This window comes from Typopeltis vanoorti, chromosome 2, assembly GCF_054136105.1.
Source record: "Typopeltis vanoorti isolate ZY-2024b chromosome 2, IOZ_Tvanoo_1.0, whole genome shotgun sequence".
In the NCBI taxonomy this organism is placed as follows: Eukaryota; Metazoa; Arthropoda; class Arachnida; order Uropygi; family Thelyphonidae; genus Typopeltis; species Typopeltis vanoorti.
Genome location: NC_143550.1, coordinates 19,665,642 through 19,684,331, shown reverse-complemented (window position 1 = coordinate 19,684,331; position 18,690 = coordinate 19,665,642). Strand labels below are relative to the sequence as shown.

Here is an 18,690-nt window from a genome sequence, read left to right as displayed (position 1 = left end):
TTCAGCATGTAACCTTTTCTGAATGAAATATCCATAAACTTAGCTGCTTCCCAAGTGAGTACCACATGAATCACTGTCACCAACTGGAAACAGTATAGTTACATCTTTAACTGAAACATCCTCTGACACTATAATCACATCTAACACTCTTTGACCTCAAGTTCCTTGTTTTACATGTTGCTTGAGAAAGTTGTCTCGCAACAATTCAATAAATTCAATTTTATTCTTCTCATGAGATTTTACTGCTATGCCATCAATGTTTGGATAATTCAAGTCCCATTTCATTCTCATCATCTATATTTGGTGATGCATTTCTTCATCACTAGCAACCAATCCACCAGGTCTGTAACAACACCCTGCTATGTATTTGATCTTGTTAGATTCCACCTCCCACCATATGGCTTCAAATTCACTGTCACATGAAAAACTGTTACTAGTATTACAATCATATCTCAACACTAACTTCAAGTCATCCAATATCATTAGCAGGATGCTCTCTCCTCTATTATCCTTTCTAAAATATTGTACCTTTTGCACTCATAACCAGTTAGTATGTCTCTGATAGCCAGGTCCCACTAATGCCTACAATCTGAGGTCTCAACATATTAACCAACGCAGGAAACTCTACCTCTTTGTTTCTGATACTCCTAGCATTTGTGTACAGACATAACAATCTACCTGCATGTTCTTTTGTATACGCTTGTCTGTAGTGTACATGACACAGTTGGACAACTTGCAGATCTCTGTTCTTCTTTAGTGTTTTATACATGTAGACATCTTTGTACACGTTTGGTGGGTCTGAATTGGACGAGCACAAAGTCAAAATCATTATCTCCTTGTACTAATTTTCATGATAATGCCCATTCCCATCATTAACTCATTTACATAACATTGTTGCTCTTACACACACATTCTCATCATTCCTCCCATTATAATTTAGTTTCCCTTACTTTCTGGGTTAGATCTCATACCACTTATTAGTTTTTTTAAGACTACTGATACCAAATGCATTCAAGTATAGGCCATCCCTCTTAAATAAATCAAATCTTCCCTTAAACTCACTCCACATATCCAAAAACTTGCAGCCATTCTTCTACACAGCCTATGCATAGAATTGTTTGCCATCAATACCCCCTTCTTCTTAATTCATTTTTTATATCCAGGTAATATGCTTACGGTTTTCACTTTCTTACTCTTGCTTCTTCAAAAAATACTTTCATGTCCTCCCTCATACTGAACTTATTACTACTTTAGTTATTAGTACCTACTACAATTATAATCTCGTTTACTTTTCTTTTCTGTTTTAGAATTACATGTGCTAAATTTTTAATTTTTGCTCCATGAAAACTTGAAGTTATAACCTACTCATCAACAGCATGTTTTATGATAGAGTTGCCAAACCAAATAATATCCTCCTTTTTACGATCAACATTACTTGCCTGATTCCATGCTTTGTTGTTTCTTATTTTTCTGCTTAATTTTCTTTTCCTCTCTCTGTTCATTCAAACAATGCTCGATTTTCTGTAATTCCTGCATTGTCTAATAATCTATTTAACTGATAAATTGTTGATTAGAAGTTAGCTAGTTATTAAAAACTTGCCAGCAGACCTCTAAGCATACATAATAATGATAATTTTTCATTATAATACTTTAATGTGGCCATATGTAGATTACTTTCCATAAATCCAATAGCCTGTGTTTCTTGGAGATGCTGAGGAAATGGTTTGCTGATTGGAGGCTTTAAAAAGTTCTATATATGGTCTTTAGAGCAGGGTTCCTGGCATATCTTATTTTAGTGCTATCTTTTGTGAGATTAACTAAAATAATAATAATATTTAAACCTTATAAAACCTGTATACTCTGACTTGCAGGGCTCAAGAAATGCGTCCATTAACATGGAAAGAACATCTTCATGCTGTAAATAACTTCAGAAATAGTGTGAATCTTATAAGGGGCAAGTTACACCACATTGTAAGTATCCATTACTAATATGCTCAAATAATGTGTGTAAATATAGCACGTTAATACATAAAGTGATATGAAAAGGTTTTTAGATGGAACATTAGATAGCTTCATTATTATTAGTGCATATGTAGTAAAATAGTGCAGGCTACTGCATCTGCCAACAAACACACCTCACTAACCAGTATGTTTTGAAATTATAACATACTAGATAAGATTTATTGTGCATATTACTAATAGATAAACCAAATGAGAACTACAAAATAAAAATTTTGTTATACTAGTTTCTTATGTGCTGTGGCATGCTTTATTAGAAATAAAGATAATTTTACTAATTATATGAAGAGCCAAAGGCTTCAATTCAGCAACATGAACTTATTTAAGTTAAGGGATATTACATCCCATATTGTTTCTAAGTCGAATAAGAAACTCAAAGAGGTTCATGCCGAATATAGAAACTATATAAAGTTTGGCAATTCCAAGCGTAAGCAAATACCTGGATAGTGCAGCACCTGACCCATTTGGTATTGCAAGCTGAGGCAACTCATAGCATTCGGCTAAGAAACAATATGGGATGCAATATCCCTTAACTTAAATAAGTTCATGTCGCCGAATTGAAGCCTTTGGCTCTTCATATAATTAGTAATTTATTAGGACACCTTCTTGGTAATTCTCACAGAAGGGATGTAAGTTCTGTTCGCTACAAACTTGGTATTAACTAGGTCTACCTACTCACTGATGAGACCTCAATAAAGGTTGAAACCAGTCTGGGTAATGACCTCTCATAGTGTAGAACAGTAATACAGCTCCTAGGAGCTAAGTTCACATTATGGGTAAATACCAAGAATAGTGATCGGAGCCTGCTCTACCCTTGCTATGAGTTGCCTCAGCTTGCACTACCAAATGGGTCAGGTGCTGCACTATCCAGGTATTTGCTTACGCTTGGAATCGCCGAACTTTATATAATTTCTATATTCAGCTAAGAAACAATATGGGATGTAATATCCCTTAACTTAAAAAAATATAATTTTAATTGAAAAACAAATAGTAGTAGATTGATTTTGAATACGTAAATTGACTGATATTGATTGAATCCATTAAGTTCATATATATTGTTCATTGTTTATCCCTGCTATGCTATGTCTGTCAGAACCCACTTCCAAATATCCTGTGTTTTTTATGTGGACCAGTGATGGTTTAAGATATATTTTTATTACACTCCTGAAAATCATGTCATTTCACTGGCTTTACTTTTAATTTTTTTTATATGACTCCTACCCCATTCTCCAACTATTATCTAACTGTTTATTAATGAAACTTCTGCAACAACAATCAGAAAAACATCTTCCTACATCATGAGCTCAAAAGATTTCATCATCATCAAGATAAAGGACACCATCTTCAATCTGATAAATGTACAGTAATCCACCATTTATCCAACCTTCAAAGAAACCACCCTTGCTTGTCAGCCAACTTTTCCACGGTGCACCATGTCATAGTACTTCAACTATCTGACCCTTCAATTATCCAGACTTGCTCTTTTGATAATTAAATTGCTGGAAGGGAGAGTAATGAGTGCAGAGAATGAATCTGATCAAGTAAGTGTTGTGAAAGAACAGGAAAGTAAGGAAGGATTAGATTGAAGTTTCTCTTATGAATTAAGAAGTGAGTGGCATGAGTTAGAGAATGAGAGAACAAGTGTGCAAGACAAAGAGAGAAACAGATGAGACTCAGTGACAGAGGAACACAGCATGAGAAAGGACGATGCTCCAAGAGAATGTGCATGCATGTGTAGGCAGAAAAGGAAGGGGGTGACCTGGAATGTAAGGAAAACAGTTGAATTTGAAGAAAGTTCTAGGATGAATAAGGAGAAAAAGAAATGGATGAAGGAAAATATGGAGAAGTCACATCTAATAAGTAGTATCAGTGAAACTTGTTATAGATCCAGGAATGAGCTGTTATGTTTGTATTCAAATTCTAGAAGTATAAGAAACAGGCAAATGAAATAGTTGCATTCATTGAGTTTGTTTGCCCAAGAATTGTTGGAATAAGTGAGACATGGTTGGATGAGGATGACATCCTGATAGGAATAAAGATGGAAGGGTATGATGTGTTTCGAGGAGATAGAAATGGTAAAAATGGAGGGGGAGTGCTATTGATAGTAGAGAAAGAGTTATGTACATACAAGGTAGAGGGAAATGGTGCCAGTGGTTTTGCAGCAATATGGTGTGAGATAGATGTGAATAGAATGAAATACTTAGTTCAATGTTGTTATACACCTGGTAATGTGAATGACAGTGACCATGAAATATATAATAAATTAGCCAAGCAAATAAGAAAAGGGTGATCATTATGGGTGATTTTAATTATGGCAATATAGACTGGTATAGAAACTGGAAGTAAAGAAGTTTGAGGGACAACCACCTCAGGCAGTATCTGACAGTGGGCACACAAGGATCGAATGTCTTGGATTTGATCATCTCATCAGAGGATGTCAGTATCAATGAGGTATCAAATCACTCTTTGGTTGATGAGAGTGATCATGAAGTGATTACCTGGGTGGTTGCCAGCAGTGTGAGGAGCTTTGTGAGAAAAGGATATATGTGGAACTACAAGGCTGGTGATTATGAGAAGCTCAGGACACAGCTTGCAGGTCTGGCATGGAATGAGGAGTTGGGTGGAAAGGAGATCACTGCTGCTTGGGTGATATTCAAGAGTTACCTGGTAGAAGTTAATGTCTAACTATATTCCAAGGGCTAGAAGGTTAAATAAGGTAGGTGTGAAATGGATGAATGAAGAGAATAAGCATATGTGATATAGAGGAAAAAGGCATTATCAAGGCAACATAAAATGAATGGTAATAATCAATTCAACGAGGATTACAAAAAATAGGCAAGGAAGCTGACTCGATTGGTAAGGGTAGCAAAAGTGCAGTATGAGTGGCAGTTAACTAATAAAATAAAAAAAAAAAGAAGAAGAAGAAGAAAAGGTTGAGGGGAAAAAAAAAACCTTGTGCGATCTTTCAATATGTAGCCAACAAAGAAAAAAAATGATTATGGAAGGATTACATTGATTGGAGAAAATAGTATAAGAACAACTGCTGTGAAGGATATAGTTCAGATATTTAATGGGCAGTCCATAAAGGTCTTTTTCTTGTGAATGTGACATCATGGAGAGTGTGAGAGCAGTGAATGATGAGGAGAGATTGACTGTGAATAAGGAAGAGGTATATGGCGAATTAAGCAAACTTAATGTTAATAAGGCTTTGTGACTTGATGGTATATCACCATGTATTTTGAAGTAATGTGCCAGAGAGTTGACGTCAGCCTTGACATATTTGTTTAATATGAGTCTTTCATTGGGTCAAGTTCCAAAGGAGTAGAAGAAAGACAAGACTGTATTGCTCCATAAAGGAGGCGACCGAATTCAAGCATCAAATTATAGACCAATCTATGTGTCAGTTGTTGTGGTTAAAGTGTTGGAGAGGCTGGTGAGAACCAAGATCCAGAATTGGGTTGACAACACTGGTATTATCTTTGATGGACAGCATGGATTTGCTAAAGGAAGGTTATTTTAATAATCTGCTTACTTATTACAATAAGGTGATGGCTTCACTGGACAAAGGAAATGGATATACAGTAGTATACTTAGATTTTGCAAAGGCTTTTAATAGATTAGCACCTGATAAGTTGATAGATAAAGTAGAGAGGATAGGGTTGGATATTAGACTAGCGCATTGGTTTGGAGATTGCTTGTCTGATAGATTTCAACAAGCTGTATATGGAAGAGCAATATCCCAAAAGAAGAAAGCCACTAGTGGTGTGCCTCGGTGATGTGTTTTGGGGCCATTCCTGTTTAACCTGTATGTTAAAGATATTAGGGAAGATTTAGATGGGGATATTCAGTTGTTTGCAGATAATGCAAAGGTTGAATGAACTATGAGATGTAGAGCAGATGTTCTAACCTCACAAGAAGACTCGAATAGATTGAGTGAATGAGCATGCGAGTTGGGATGATGCTTCACTGTTGCAAAATGTAAGGTTTTAAAATTTGCGAAACAAAGATGGGATGTAGGATTTATGCTTGGTATATATATTGGAGGTGGATGAAATAAGGGATCTTGGAGGGGTGTGGATAAGGATCTGGAATTTACAGGACACATTGCCAAAATTGTGAGGACAACACAGTGAAATCTGGAAATGATATGGAGGATACTGATTTGTAGAAGTAATGAGATTCTGGTTCCATGGTATAAGGCCTGTGCACAGATTTGGTCACTTGTTTTTCAAAAAAAAGAAGGAATGTTGGAAAGTGTCCAGAGGTGATTGACTAAGGTAGTTTCTAATCTCTGGAATGTTGAATATGAAGAAAGCCTTATATTAAACCATTCTGCAGTCAACCTACATAATAGATGTGGGATATTCGGAACTAGGTTATGATATGATCATTATTACACCATATATATGACATCTCAATACAATGTGCGCTATTCATTTAGCAGGAGTTCTGTCACTGTCAGTTTATGTATTAGAAATCATTCTGCTACTGTATGTTTCCAAATGAAAAATATCCTGATGAAGTATGCAATAATGCACAGAAAAACTAGCGTATAAACAGTTTTTATTTAATAGCTCCTGTTGTAATTTATACTGGAAATGAAAATTGTGATAGGAACAGTAGAGCCTCCATAGCTCAGTGTCGGTATAGATGAATCTTTTTGGTCAGAAAGACCTGGGTTCAATTCCCGTCCAAGATTTGAGTAACCTTTGTCTGGTCTCTTTCGACTAAAGGTGAGTTAGCCGGTCTCATATGGAGGTAGGGGATTTTTTCACCTGGAAATTCAGGTTTTTTGTCCCCCAGAACAGGCAAACCAGCCCTGTGAACACACACATATCTCTAGTCATTAATACTTGTCCTTAGGGATGCAGCAGAGGAGTGACGAACCGGCTGCATTAATTTGTTGCAAGTCCCTTATTAGAGGAGACTCAGCCCGTCCTAGGGGATGAATGAGAAGGATAGGATAGGTAGGAACAGTAACCACAGAAGCTTGAAATCGGTAAGTTGTAATGTACATTTAGTGCCTATAGCTTCTCAATTTTTCATATTTTGAAAATGCAATCCAGAATTATGTGGGATCTCATATGGATCATCCCAAAGCGTTTTGAAGAACATGTTGTTTGACACTGGCAGATTAACTGAATGGAGACAGATACACAACCTTGAAAGAGAAGGCTCAGAACAGAAGAAAGTGGAAGGAAAGTTTTTGCTACTAAAAGAAGAAACTGCTTAATTGGACTTTACAGCCTTTTGTGTGTAGGATTCACATAAATTTTTAAAAAAAAAAGAGAGCTTGCATTGTACTACAATACATACCATTTGCATCAGCAAAATTTGATAAAATGATTCAGAATGATAATTTTTCATCCCCCCCCCCTCCTTGGATGGAATTTAACAAATAAATTCCATCCAAGGGGGGAATAAATTAAGCGAAGTAAATTAAGTGGATTCAAAATTAAGTGGATATTGAATACCATATTATTTCTTAGCCGAATAAGAAACTCAAATATAGGAAATCTAATCTGAGAGTTTCATGCTGAATATAGAAAACTACATAAAGTTCGGCGAGACCAAGCGTAAACCAACACCTGGTAGTGCAATGCTAGGCAACTCGTGGTAAAGGTGGAGTAAGCTCCAATCACTGTCTTTAGTATTTTCCCATAATGTAAAACACAGCTCCTAGGAGACGTATTATTGTTCTACATTATGAGAGAAGGTCACTACCCAGACTGGTTTCGACCTTTTTTGAGGTCTCGTCAGTAAGTAGGTAGACCTAGATGTAATACTAAAGTTTCAGTAGTCAGAGCTTATTTCTTTACTTCGCCAAAAGGTGCACAAATACAATTACTGAAATAAGAGCCAACAGGCTTCACTTCAGTTTACTTCACACTGGGTAGTGACCTTCTCTCATAATGTAGAACAATAATACATTTCCTAGGAGCTGTGTTTTACATTATGGGTAAATACTAAAGCCAGTGATTGGAGCTTACTCCACCTTTACTACGATTTGCGAGCATTGCACTACCAGGTGTTGGCTTACGCTTGGTCTCACCAAACTTTATATAGTTTTCTATATTTGGCATGAAACTCTTAGATTAGATTTCCTATCTTTGAGTTTCTTATTTGGCTAAGAAATAATGTGGTATTCAATATCCACTTAATTTTTAGTATTTATATTTCATTTAAAATTTGTTGAGTCAGGCCAAATATGAGACTTCTTGAAGCCACTTCTGACCTCTAATAAGCAGGGTATTGGATAGTTTCATATTAAGCAATGAAAATTGGCTACCACCTAATGACTTTCACAAATATTCATGCCTACAGTGGAGAGTTGGAATGGTATCCACTTATCCAAATATTGAATATTGGAAAATATTGAATAAAACCAGGATGGCATACACGTGTTCAAATAGTTTTGAAATAAAAATTTACAAGGTTTGGTGAATTTTGTGGAATTCCAAATATCGAATTTCAGTAACATCCATCCATCCAGCCAGCTATGAGAGTAACTTGCATACAGACAAATCAAATCAAATCAAATCAAATCTGATGCTTCTATGTTTTGTCAAATTCACCTAAAAATGAATGAATGGAGATATAATTCTCTCTTGATGCTATTAGCATGATTTTTGTTAAGGGTGAGTTTTGTGATAAGTTCTACTGACATTTCATGATAAATAAAGTGGTGCTGATGAGGAATTTGGATATTATTATTATGGATGCACCTCCAAAAAGTCCAGAGTTATTGAGGATGGACCATTTTGACACTTATACTGAAGTACCTATGGTATTGTATTTCTTTTTGAACACATTTATAAATGTTGTATTAACAGCACTTTATAATAGCCCATTCTACATACCACAAAAAAAGAACCTATTTTCACATACTGCACAATTCAGTTGGCCATCTTGGCTACTTGCCACTGAATCTTTTCATCTGTCTCCCCATCTCCTTGTAAAAAGTGATCATATCCACTCACAGTTATCTAGATCATCTTATCAGAGCCTTGGATAGATGAGAGAATAATTTCGTTATTCCTACAAGTTAGTGTTCTCTTTATCAATGCTGTTGCTAAAGAGAAACACTAACTGATGTGATCTGATATGGTAGGATGACTTTAGAAAATGTTTATGATTACTAAACTACCTTAGTAGTGTGACTCCTATACTTTCCTTTAGTGTTACATGGTGATCAGCATGCATTTTAGACAAATTATGGCCTCTACAACCGTGTTATAAATATTTATATTTATTTTTTTATTAAAATAACTGTTTACTGTCCACAATAACTCCAGTCTCTCTCTAGCTTCATTGAGTGTGTGCTGATTAAATTCTCGATTAATGTAATATGCTGCTTATAGTGATCTAGAATACATAACTATACACTAGGCAACATTAAACCAACATTACTTGTCATTTAATCCATATAACTAATCTGTTCAAATCAGCCTTTAGGGATTCTGTATCAGCAACATAATTGATCACTCTCCCTAATTTAGCATCATCAGCAGATAACTGAATATCACTTCCATCATGTTTCATTTCATTATATATTCAATATTTCATTTTGTTATGTGTAGCAGGTAAGAGGAAAAGTGACTATGGTAGGATGACTTTAAACAACGCTTATGGTAAGAAGGTGACAGAGACAAAAAATAAAATAAAATAGTTGAGTTGCTGAGTGATCGTTTTGCGAAGGTGGAGATTCAGGCAGAGATTTTACAATTGCTGGCGTGACAGAGATACATATTAAAATTGATGTAGATGAGTAGGTGTTCAGCAAATTGAAAAATATCACTGTGAATACGGCAGTGAGATGGGATGGCACGTCAACTCATGTATTATGTGAATGTGCAAGAAAATTGGCATTAAAGCTCTGGCAGGGTTCCGGGGGAATCAAAAGAGGGTAAGATAGCTCCATTGTGTAAAGGTGGCTCAAAGACAAAGGCAGCAAACTACGGATCAATTAATATATCGGGAGTGATTGTTAAAGTATTGGAAATGTTCGTTTAAGTTAAAATCCATCAGTTGATCCCTTTTAACCTATCCCTATAAAGGTTGATAGGGATATGATACTCTATTGATACTGATACTCTATAGGGATATGATTGTGGGCAGCATGGCTTGGTAAAATGTAGGTCATGTTTCAGTAATTTATTCACATTTTATAATAAAGTAATATCAGAATTAGATAAAGGGAATGGTTACACCATGATACACCTTGACTTCGAAAGGCATTTGACAGAATACTACATGGAAAACTATTACAAAAGTTGGAGCAAATCGGAATGGATATGAAGCTAGTAGCGTGGGCAGAAGGTGACTAACAGACACACATACACTAGAGAGTAGTATATGGTGGAATAGTATCTAGGAAAATGAAGGTAACTAGTGGAGTAACTCAGGGTTCTGTATACTACGGCCATTACTCTTTAATTTGTACAGCAGTGAAAGTATAAGGAAAGATGTAAGAGATGAAAGATTGTTTGCTGATGATGCAAAACTGGGAAGGGCAATAGTTGATAATGGTGATGTAGATATCCTGCAGGATGATTTTGGCATTGTAGGTAAAGGATTGTCAGTTTAATGTTACAAAATATAAGGTTAAGGTTATGCATTTAAGGTTGAAAAGGTTACACACGGTGTATTATATTGATGCCTTTAGATTATAGGAAATTAATGAGGCCAGGGACTTGGGGATAATGGTGAACAGAGAGTTGAAGTTCACAGGGCATATTGCAAAAATTAGTAAAATAACTCATCAGATTACTTCATCATCATCATCATCATCAAATTCCTGCCATGTACCCTCAAGGGGTGCACAGGATATGATAGTACTACATGAAAAAATTACATCATTACTAACTTCCTATCTACAATTTTCCTCTAAATAAGTCTGTTACTTGTCAAGACTCCAACATTATCAGATCTTATATTTCTATCGTCTAAGGTACTTTGTACCGTATCGATCCACCTATATCTTGGTCTTCCTCTGGGTCATTTTCCTGCCAACCTGGCAGAGAACACTTGTTTTGCTAATCTTTTCTCTCCCATTCTATTTAAGTGACCATACCACCTGAGATTAGCTCTACTAACGCATTCCTGGATGCTGACAATGCCAAGTTCTTTCCTAATATCCTCATTTTTAATATGATATTGCCATTGATGCCATCTGTTAACGCCTATAATCTTTCTCAGGACTCTCATATCTGCAATCTCTAGTCTTTTGTCAAGTGTTTTACTTCTGACCCAGCTCTCAGATCCATAAGTTAAAACTGGTTTGAACACTGTCTTGTATACAGCTAATTTAGTGTTCCAACTAATTTCTCTCTTATTCCATATGAATTTATTCAATTGACTTCCCACCATACCAGCTTTGTTGATTCTGATGTCTATTTCTATATTTAATTTACCATCTTCACTAAAAATCGTGCCTAAGTAGCTGAAATGTTTTACTTGTTCCACAGGTTCTCCATTCACAACACAGTTGACATTTTCAATGATTCTGCCTATTTTCATTATGCTAAATGAAACAAGCATAAAATTGCTTGTTTCATTTAGCAGTTTTTCAACGTAATTACTCCATACGTAATTACTTTTCGGTTTTTCAATTACGTTTGTCATATCTTTAATTTTCACCCTGGGAAACTAGAAGTAGTGATTCCCTCAGCAAGTGTAAATTTTAAGATTGAATCTCCATACCATATCACCTCTTTTTTCTTAGATTTTAATTGACTTACCTTGTTATTATTAATATTATGAATATTAATTTCAGTGCTTTCTTGCATCGTTTTGTTCTGATTCTTTTTCTTATCCTCTCTAAGTTTCATTAAACATTTTTTCACATTTTCTAATTTTCTGGTCGATTTTCTAATAATTTCCTTTAATCAGGATATTTCCAATATCAAATTATCTTCCAATAAATTATCATCATTACAAAGCTTTTGCTCATCAGGACAAACATTCTCCACAGTAGTACCACTATGACTTTAGACGCTGTCCTGTTATGACGAGTTTTCAGTGCCATTCTTAAGAGTAGGAAAAAACTAATAATATTTCTACAATTATATTATTAAATGCTGTAGTACAATAAATACACTAAAAAACTACAATAATATACTAAAAATGCACCAAAAAATCTAAGAAAGCACCTATCTTTGAGGAGTTTCATAACAGCACGTCTTTTCACCAGATAGCCTTGAACCAAAATTTTCAACAGTATTATGGCTAGACAAGGTTTATACTAATGCTAGAAGCATCAGAAATAAGAGAGAAAAGTTTTTGACATTGGTTAGTGCAACTTTACCAAAAGTTATAGGCATTAATGAGACTTGGCTAACAGCAGATGACAATTACAAGTATAGATTGTGATGGATTTAGTATTTTCAGGCTAGATAAAGTAGACAGAATAAAGGGTGGGGTACTGCTGATGATAGCAGATGAATTGTAACAACAAGATTAGGAGTCATTCTGGCAGATGGCAGTTCTTTTGAGTTGGTCTGGTGTGAGATCGAAGGCAATAGGACAGAATATAAAATTGGTCTGCTATAGCCAGACCACTCCAAGTGTGGTCTCCAGGGGAGACTACACTCCTACCAGGCGTGTCCCTCGGGTGACAGATGGGGGAAACCCCAAATGGGTTGCTCTGAATAAAGATTAAAGAGCCGTGGACCAAAGGATGTAACAGAGGCATGGCAAGTTGGCTACATTATTATGCCAGTAACTTCCATGAGCCAGAGAAAGTCTACAAACCAAAATAGTGCTACTGCGTATGGAACAGCTGGCATGCCTACTCGAAACCCACATAGAGTAGGTGAGAAATCAGCAATGTGGTCAGCAAAGGACGTGAAACACATAGTCACCCTCAACATAAGATCATTATACCAACCTGGAAAATTGCAATTAGTCCATGAAAATTTAAAAAGAATGAAATGGAGTATTTTAGATTTATCAGAGACACATTGCTGCAGAGATGGATTTATGGATTTACCAGAAGGAAGACTATACTTCTCAGGAAGAAAAGATACCATACACAGAGGAGGAGTTGCATTATTAATCGAGAAGAAACTTACACACTCAGTAATTGAAATAAAACCAGTGTCTCCTAGAATAATCACAGCCAAATTTCAAGCAAAAGAAAAAGGTCAAACAATTAAAATAATCCAAATATATGCACCAGACAGTAACCATTCAGAGGAAGAAATAGAAAATTTCTATGAAGTACTACAACAGGAAATAGATAATTCCAAAAATAGAGAACTCATGATAGTGATGGGAGATTTTAATGCTAAAATAGGACAGTTCACAGCAGACAAAAAAGATGTGATGGGGAAATTTGGATATGGAGAGCTTAATGGCAGAGGAAAACAATTACTCCACTTCTGTAAAGCAAATGATCTAATGATCACAAACACATTGTTCTATCAACACTCTAATAATAAATATATATGGACATCCCCAGATGGTAATATAAAGAACTGCATAGACTATATCATCATAAACAAACAATGGAAAAGATCAGTAAATAATGTACGAGCATTGAGAAGCTTTGATTTCGACACTGACCACGAAATATTAACTGCCAAAGTGAAGATAAAATCAACTTGAAAAACAATATCAAAAAAGAAGAAAACATCAACCTATCAAAACTAAAAAATAGCTCAAGCAGATAAAAAATAGCTCAATTTTTAGAACAGATGTGCTTGAAATTAAAACCCTCCATCTTCCAGAACAGTGAAGAAGGAAAAGAAACAGTGTTATCAATTGCAAAAGACACTCTAGTTACCAAACCCAAAATAAATAAACAGTGGATAACCCAAGAAATCCTAGCTACGATAGAAGAAAAAAGAAAGGCCACGCTACTTGTAAACCAACAAAACAATAAATAGAAGAGAGAAAAATACAAAGCACTAAAAAATAAAGTTGATAACCTCTGCAAAAAAGCCAAAGAAAAATGGTTAGAAGAAAATGCTAAAAAATGCCAAGAAGCATACCAAAAAAAACAACTTAAAAGTCTTTCATGACACTATAAGAGGAATTCTCCCAATTCATCTACAAAGGAATTCTCAGCAAAAGCAGTAACAATGATAAACAACAAGATAACTGAAACTGGGAATATTGAAGATATAAGAAAAATCTGGTCAAACCATTTTAAGACTATCTTTCATCAAGGAAACAAAACTACAATGCCAGCAATAGAAGAAAATAACGACCACACAAAAATTTTACAAGAAGTTAGATATGCAATAAAACAGATAAAAAACAATAAGGCACCAGGCATTGATACTATCCCTATTGAACTGTGGTCATATGGAGACAGCACATCAATAGAAAATTTAACAGTCCTATTCAATAAAATACTACAAACAGGAGAGATCCCAGATGACTGGAGAACTGTAAAGATCATCCCAATATACAAGAAAGGAGACAAAAGAAACTGCAGAAATTTATTCCCTCACACCTATAAAATATTCATAAGAATTATACAAAATAGATTAAAAAAACACCTATGAAGAAATGATAGGCATAGAACAAGCTGGTTTCCAAGGAAACTATTCAACAATAGACCAGATTTTCACATTGCACCAACTAGCAGAGCTCAGCTGGGAAGACCATAAAGAACTATATTGTTGTTTTGTGGACTTTAAACAAGCTTTTATAGCATCAATAGAGAAATCCTTCTTAAAGTTCTACTAGAAAAAGCAATAGATAAATATTATTATTCGTGACACCTCCAAGGAGTCCGAAGACTCATCGCGGGAGGATGCCTACTGTACAACTCTTCGTCTCCACTACTACACAGAGCCTATACTACCAATCAACGCCATCTACTGCCCACAACCATCACCACCGCTAGTATTTTTTGTCTGTAAATTGCATGTTCTGAAAGGCCGATTTGTCTGTATGCAGGATGAAAAACCCGAGTTTCCGGGAGAAAAAACTGCTACCACCGTATGAGATTGGCTAACTTACCCCCAATTGAAAAAGTCCACATAAAGATTCCTCCCATCATAATGAGAATCAAACTTATGCCTTTTATAATAATATAATACTTACTTATATAATAATTAAATATATAATACAGTTTCTGATAAAATATTACTCTAAGACAAATGCAATAATTAAAAAGGACACGCTCACAACAGAACCCATGGAGATCCAAAAAGGAGTAATGCAAGAATGCCCATTATCCCCATGCCTATTCAACATATATTTAGACGAAGTTGTAAAGAAGGCAATAGACAATGAGCCTGGAATCAATGTCGGTGGTTTAAACATAAATAATATCAAATATGCAGATGATCTCATCCTTATTGCAAGAACCCCAAATGAACTGCAAAGGTTGATAAATGAACTCAACAAAACCTGTAAAACATATGACATGACAATAAATATACAAAAGACAAAAGTGATAAAAATAGGGAGGAACAGAACTACCATCTCAACTACCACCCTAAATGGAGAACAAATAGAACAAGTAGACAACTTCATATATCTTGGATCAAAACTAACAGAAACAATAAATGAACTCAAAACAATCAAACACAGAATAGTGATAGGATGGACCACCATGGGAAAACAGAAAATCTGGAAAACAAACAAGATATCTAAGCAAGCCAAAATCAAATTATATGAATCAATAATTATACCAACAGTCATCTATGGAGCAGAAGCATGGACAGTTAAGAAAAGAGGAGAGGAAAAAACTGCTGGCATTTGAAATGAAATGCTTAAGAAAAATAAATAGAACAAGTTGGATAGAAAAGAAAATAAACAGCACAGTCAGACAAGAATTATTGTATAAAAAGACAATAATAATAAAAAAAAATAGAAAACAACAACGGAGATGGTTTGGCCACACTGTACGCATGGACTCAGACAGACTTCCTAATGTCTTAATCAGTACTTTTCTAACTGAAAAAAGAAGACCCGGAAGACCAAGAATTACCTTGCTGAAATTAATAACGAACATCTCGGGATGCAGAACATATAAGGAACATTTTCTAACAGCAAGGAATAGAGAAGACTGGAAGATCCTGCTCAAGGGAAGACTCAACTTCCATTGAGTCTTCCCTTGAGCAGGAAGACGGAAGAGAAGAAAGGCCAGACAAATGTTCATGCCATGGATGATGTGGAAGACATGCTACAGTAGATTAGCACAATGAAGCAAGTTGTATAATTTTTATGGGGAACTTCAACTTTGGAGACAGATTGGATGGAGGAATGATCACATGACAGGAAGGTAATGGAATTTATGCATTTACTGAGAGATAATTGCTTGAAGTAGAACGTGACTGAGGAAACTCATTGTATGTTAGTGTTCAATCTTGTTATAGAGTCAGAAGACCTGTCCATAACTGCCGTGAGGGCTACGTTACCTCGATTGGAGAAACTGATCATACGTTTGACTTTGGAGGTTGCAAAACATGGAAAATACCAGTTAAGAAAAGGTACATGTGGAATTATAAAGCAGGTGTTTATGATACATTAGGAGGTAGTGGAAAATCTCTTGTGGTGAAATATAAAAATATTTTTCACCTATATCGATTTTACATGGTCCATAAAATACATATCATTAGAAATGTATGTAACCTACTGTAATGTAATAAATTTTGTAATATAATGTTAGAATAACTGAATGTAGAACCACAAGCAATTGTAACTAAAAAGATCAGACTGAATTAGGCTAGTAAACTGAAGGTCAACAACAGTCTCAAAGGGCGCCTCCAGTAAATCCGGGAAGTTTTGGAAGGAAGGCCAAGGGATGGCAAATGATATAAAAGATGGAGATTGAGGGGCAATATCTCTCTCTGATTTTTTGTTCCTGTGGAAAACTTTTCAAGGAGGGAAGAGTCAGGGTCCCACGAGCAGTAGTTCTGGAGATCATGGGAAGTTCGCTGGCAGAAGAGGCTGTATTTCAAGATATCCTTATGTAAAATTCTTCGATGAATGTACTGATTCACATACATGCTGATTTGTCGCATTCGACCCAGTTCTTGACATTGCCGAAGAAGTGTAGTGCTGTTACAAGGGAGGAAATTGCCTGACGACTACTGTCGGACAGTGCATGATCACAGCCATCGCACAAGTTTAAGAAAGGAACCAGTGAAGTTCACCCTTAACCCTTTAGGATCCAGGACTGTACAATGATATAGTGAGCTTGTAAGTAGATCGCTTTATGTTAATAGCCTAGATTGTGTGTACTAATGGCATAATGTGTTGTAGAGGTCAGAAAGCCAAACGTGAAAATTAATGTGCTTAAAAGAATGCTGTAGACTTGAATAGTGCTTGTGTTACATAATGCTTGGAACATGTATAGTATAATTTTGCCTTATATTAATAGTAATGAGAGTAAGGTTATGTATGCTAAAATCCATCCACGTGTCTTGTAAGTTGAGTGTAAATAATTTCTTTGACTAATGCTTTAAGTCAGTGTTTCTTAACGTTTTTTGGATCATGCCCCACCTCAACATCTCAAAGATTTTGATGCCCCCCCCAGCATAATAGTCAGCCAAATTCTGAAAAAGTATAATATGTACATGTACATTTTCTAATTGCCCCAAAAAATATTCAAATTTCCCCCCCTGTGGGGCATATGTGGGGCACGTTGAGAAACACTGCTTTAAGTGAATTGTTTTAATGAATGTGTGGAGAATCAGACCTGTGATATGTCCTATTTCCTTTGTATATATCAATTGTCTTAGAATAAACATGTTTGGTTTTGTTAATAGCTTGCCTGATCTTTGTTAGCCAATGCACTGTCTCATAGAAACAAATCGTAGCTGTGTGACCTAAGTGAAGTAAGAGCCACGAATGAATAATTCGGAGTTGCTTGAGATAAAATTGATTTAAGGGATATTATACGTGCTTAGTTGAATTATTCTCTTGTATGTAAAGGAAAGATAGAAAATTCTTTTACACAATCCTTAATGGCACAGTCATTAACAAAAATTAATTTTTGAGGATTAATACATTTCATGTTAGAGGTTTAATGGAATATTAGCAGCACTAAGAAAGGATTAAAACTAATTTTAATACTTCCAATATTTCGTCTCCGTCACAGATACATCTTCGGGGATTACAAAAACTTTTTGTAACAACACACACACACACACAAATACAATACAAAGTGAAACTAAAGTCCTATCTAGGTGGTGTGCCCTCTATGGGCATTTGCAGGTGGCCTGGGATGTAAAGAGGGATCTCTGATAATTAAAGTTTCCCAAATTTTGGGAAGTTTAATGCAACCATATTTGTTTAAATTAGGTTGATTCCTGAGTGAAGATGCAGATTCAAAGAATAGTCTTTCTTTTTTGAATTTACTATGGTGGAGCATGGTAATTTTTTTCCAGGAGATCCTGTGGGATGTATCCAAAACATGGTCTGCAAGGCCAGACTAACCATAATCGTGTTTGCAGATGTAAGAACTGTGTTCTTCTAACTGGATAGATGCTGACCTGCCTGTTTGTCCAAAGTAGGCAAGTTTACAGGAACTAGGTACTCTGTATACACCAGGCACTGAAAGAGGAGGGAGCTGGTCTTTAGTGGAGCGGATAAGGGTAACAAGTACGGTGGGGCTTAAAAGCTGTATGGAGGTTGTACATTTTTAATGATCTGGCCATTTTTTCTGAAGTACCACGGATGTAAGGAATGGTGATGACATTTCTGAAG

At 35.6% G+C, this 18,690-nt stretch overlaps 1 protein-coding gene across 1 annotated transcript in view; it reads left to right on the top strand.

Moving 5' to 3' along the window:
- Window positions 1-18,690, top strand: part of LOC150108861 (pre-piRNA 3'-exonuclease trimmer-like) — a 509,147-nt gene that overhangs the window by 387,760 nt on the left and 102,697 nt on the right. Inside the window, exon 19 of the mRNA XM_090403827.1 lies at window positions 1,872-1,971. Within this exon, the coding sequence (XP_090259953.1) occupies window positions 1,872-1,971 (100 nt within the window). The remainder of the gene's footprint in view (window positions 1-1,871; window positions 1,972-18,690) is intronic.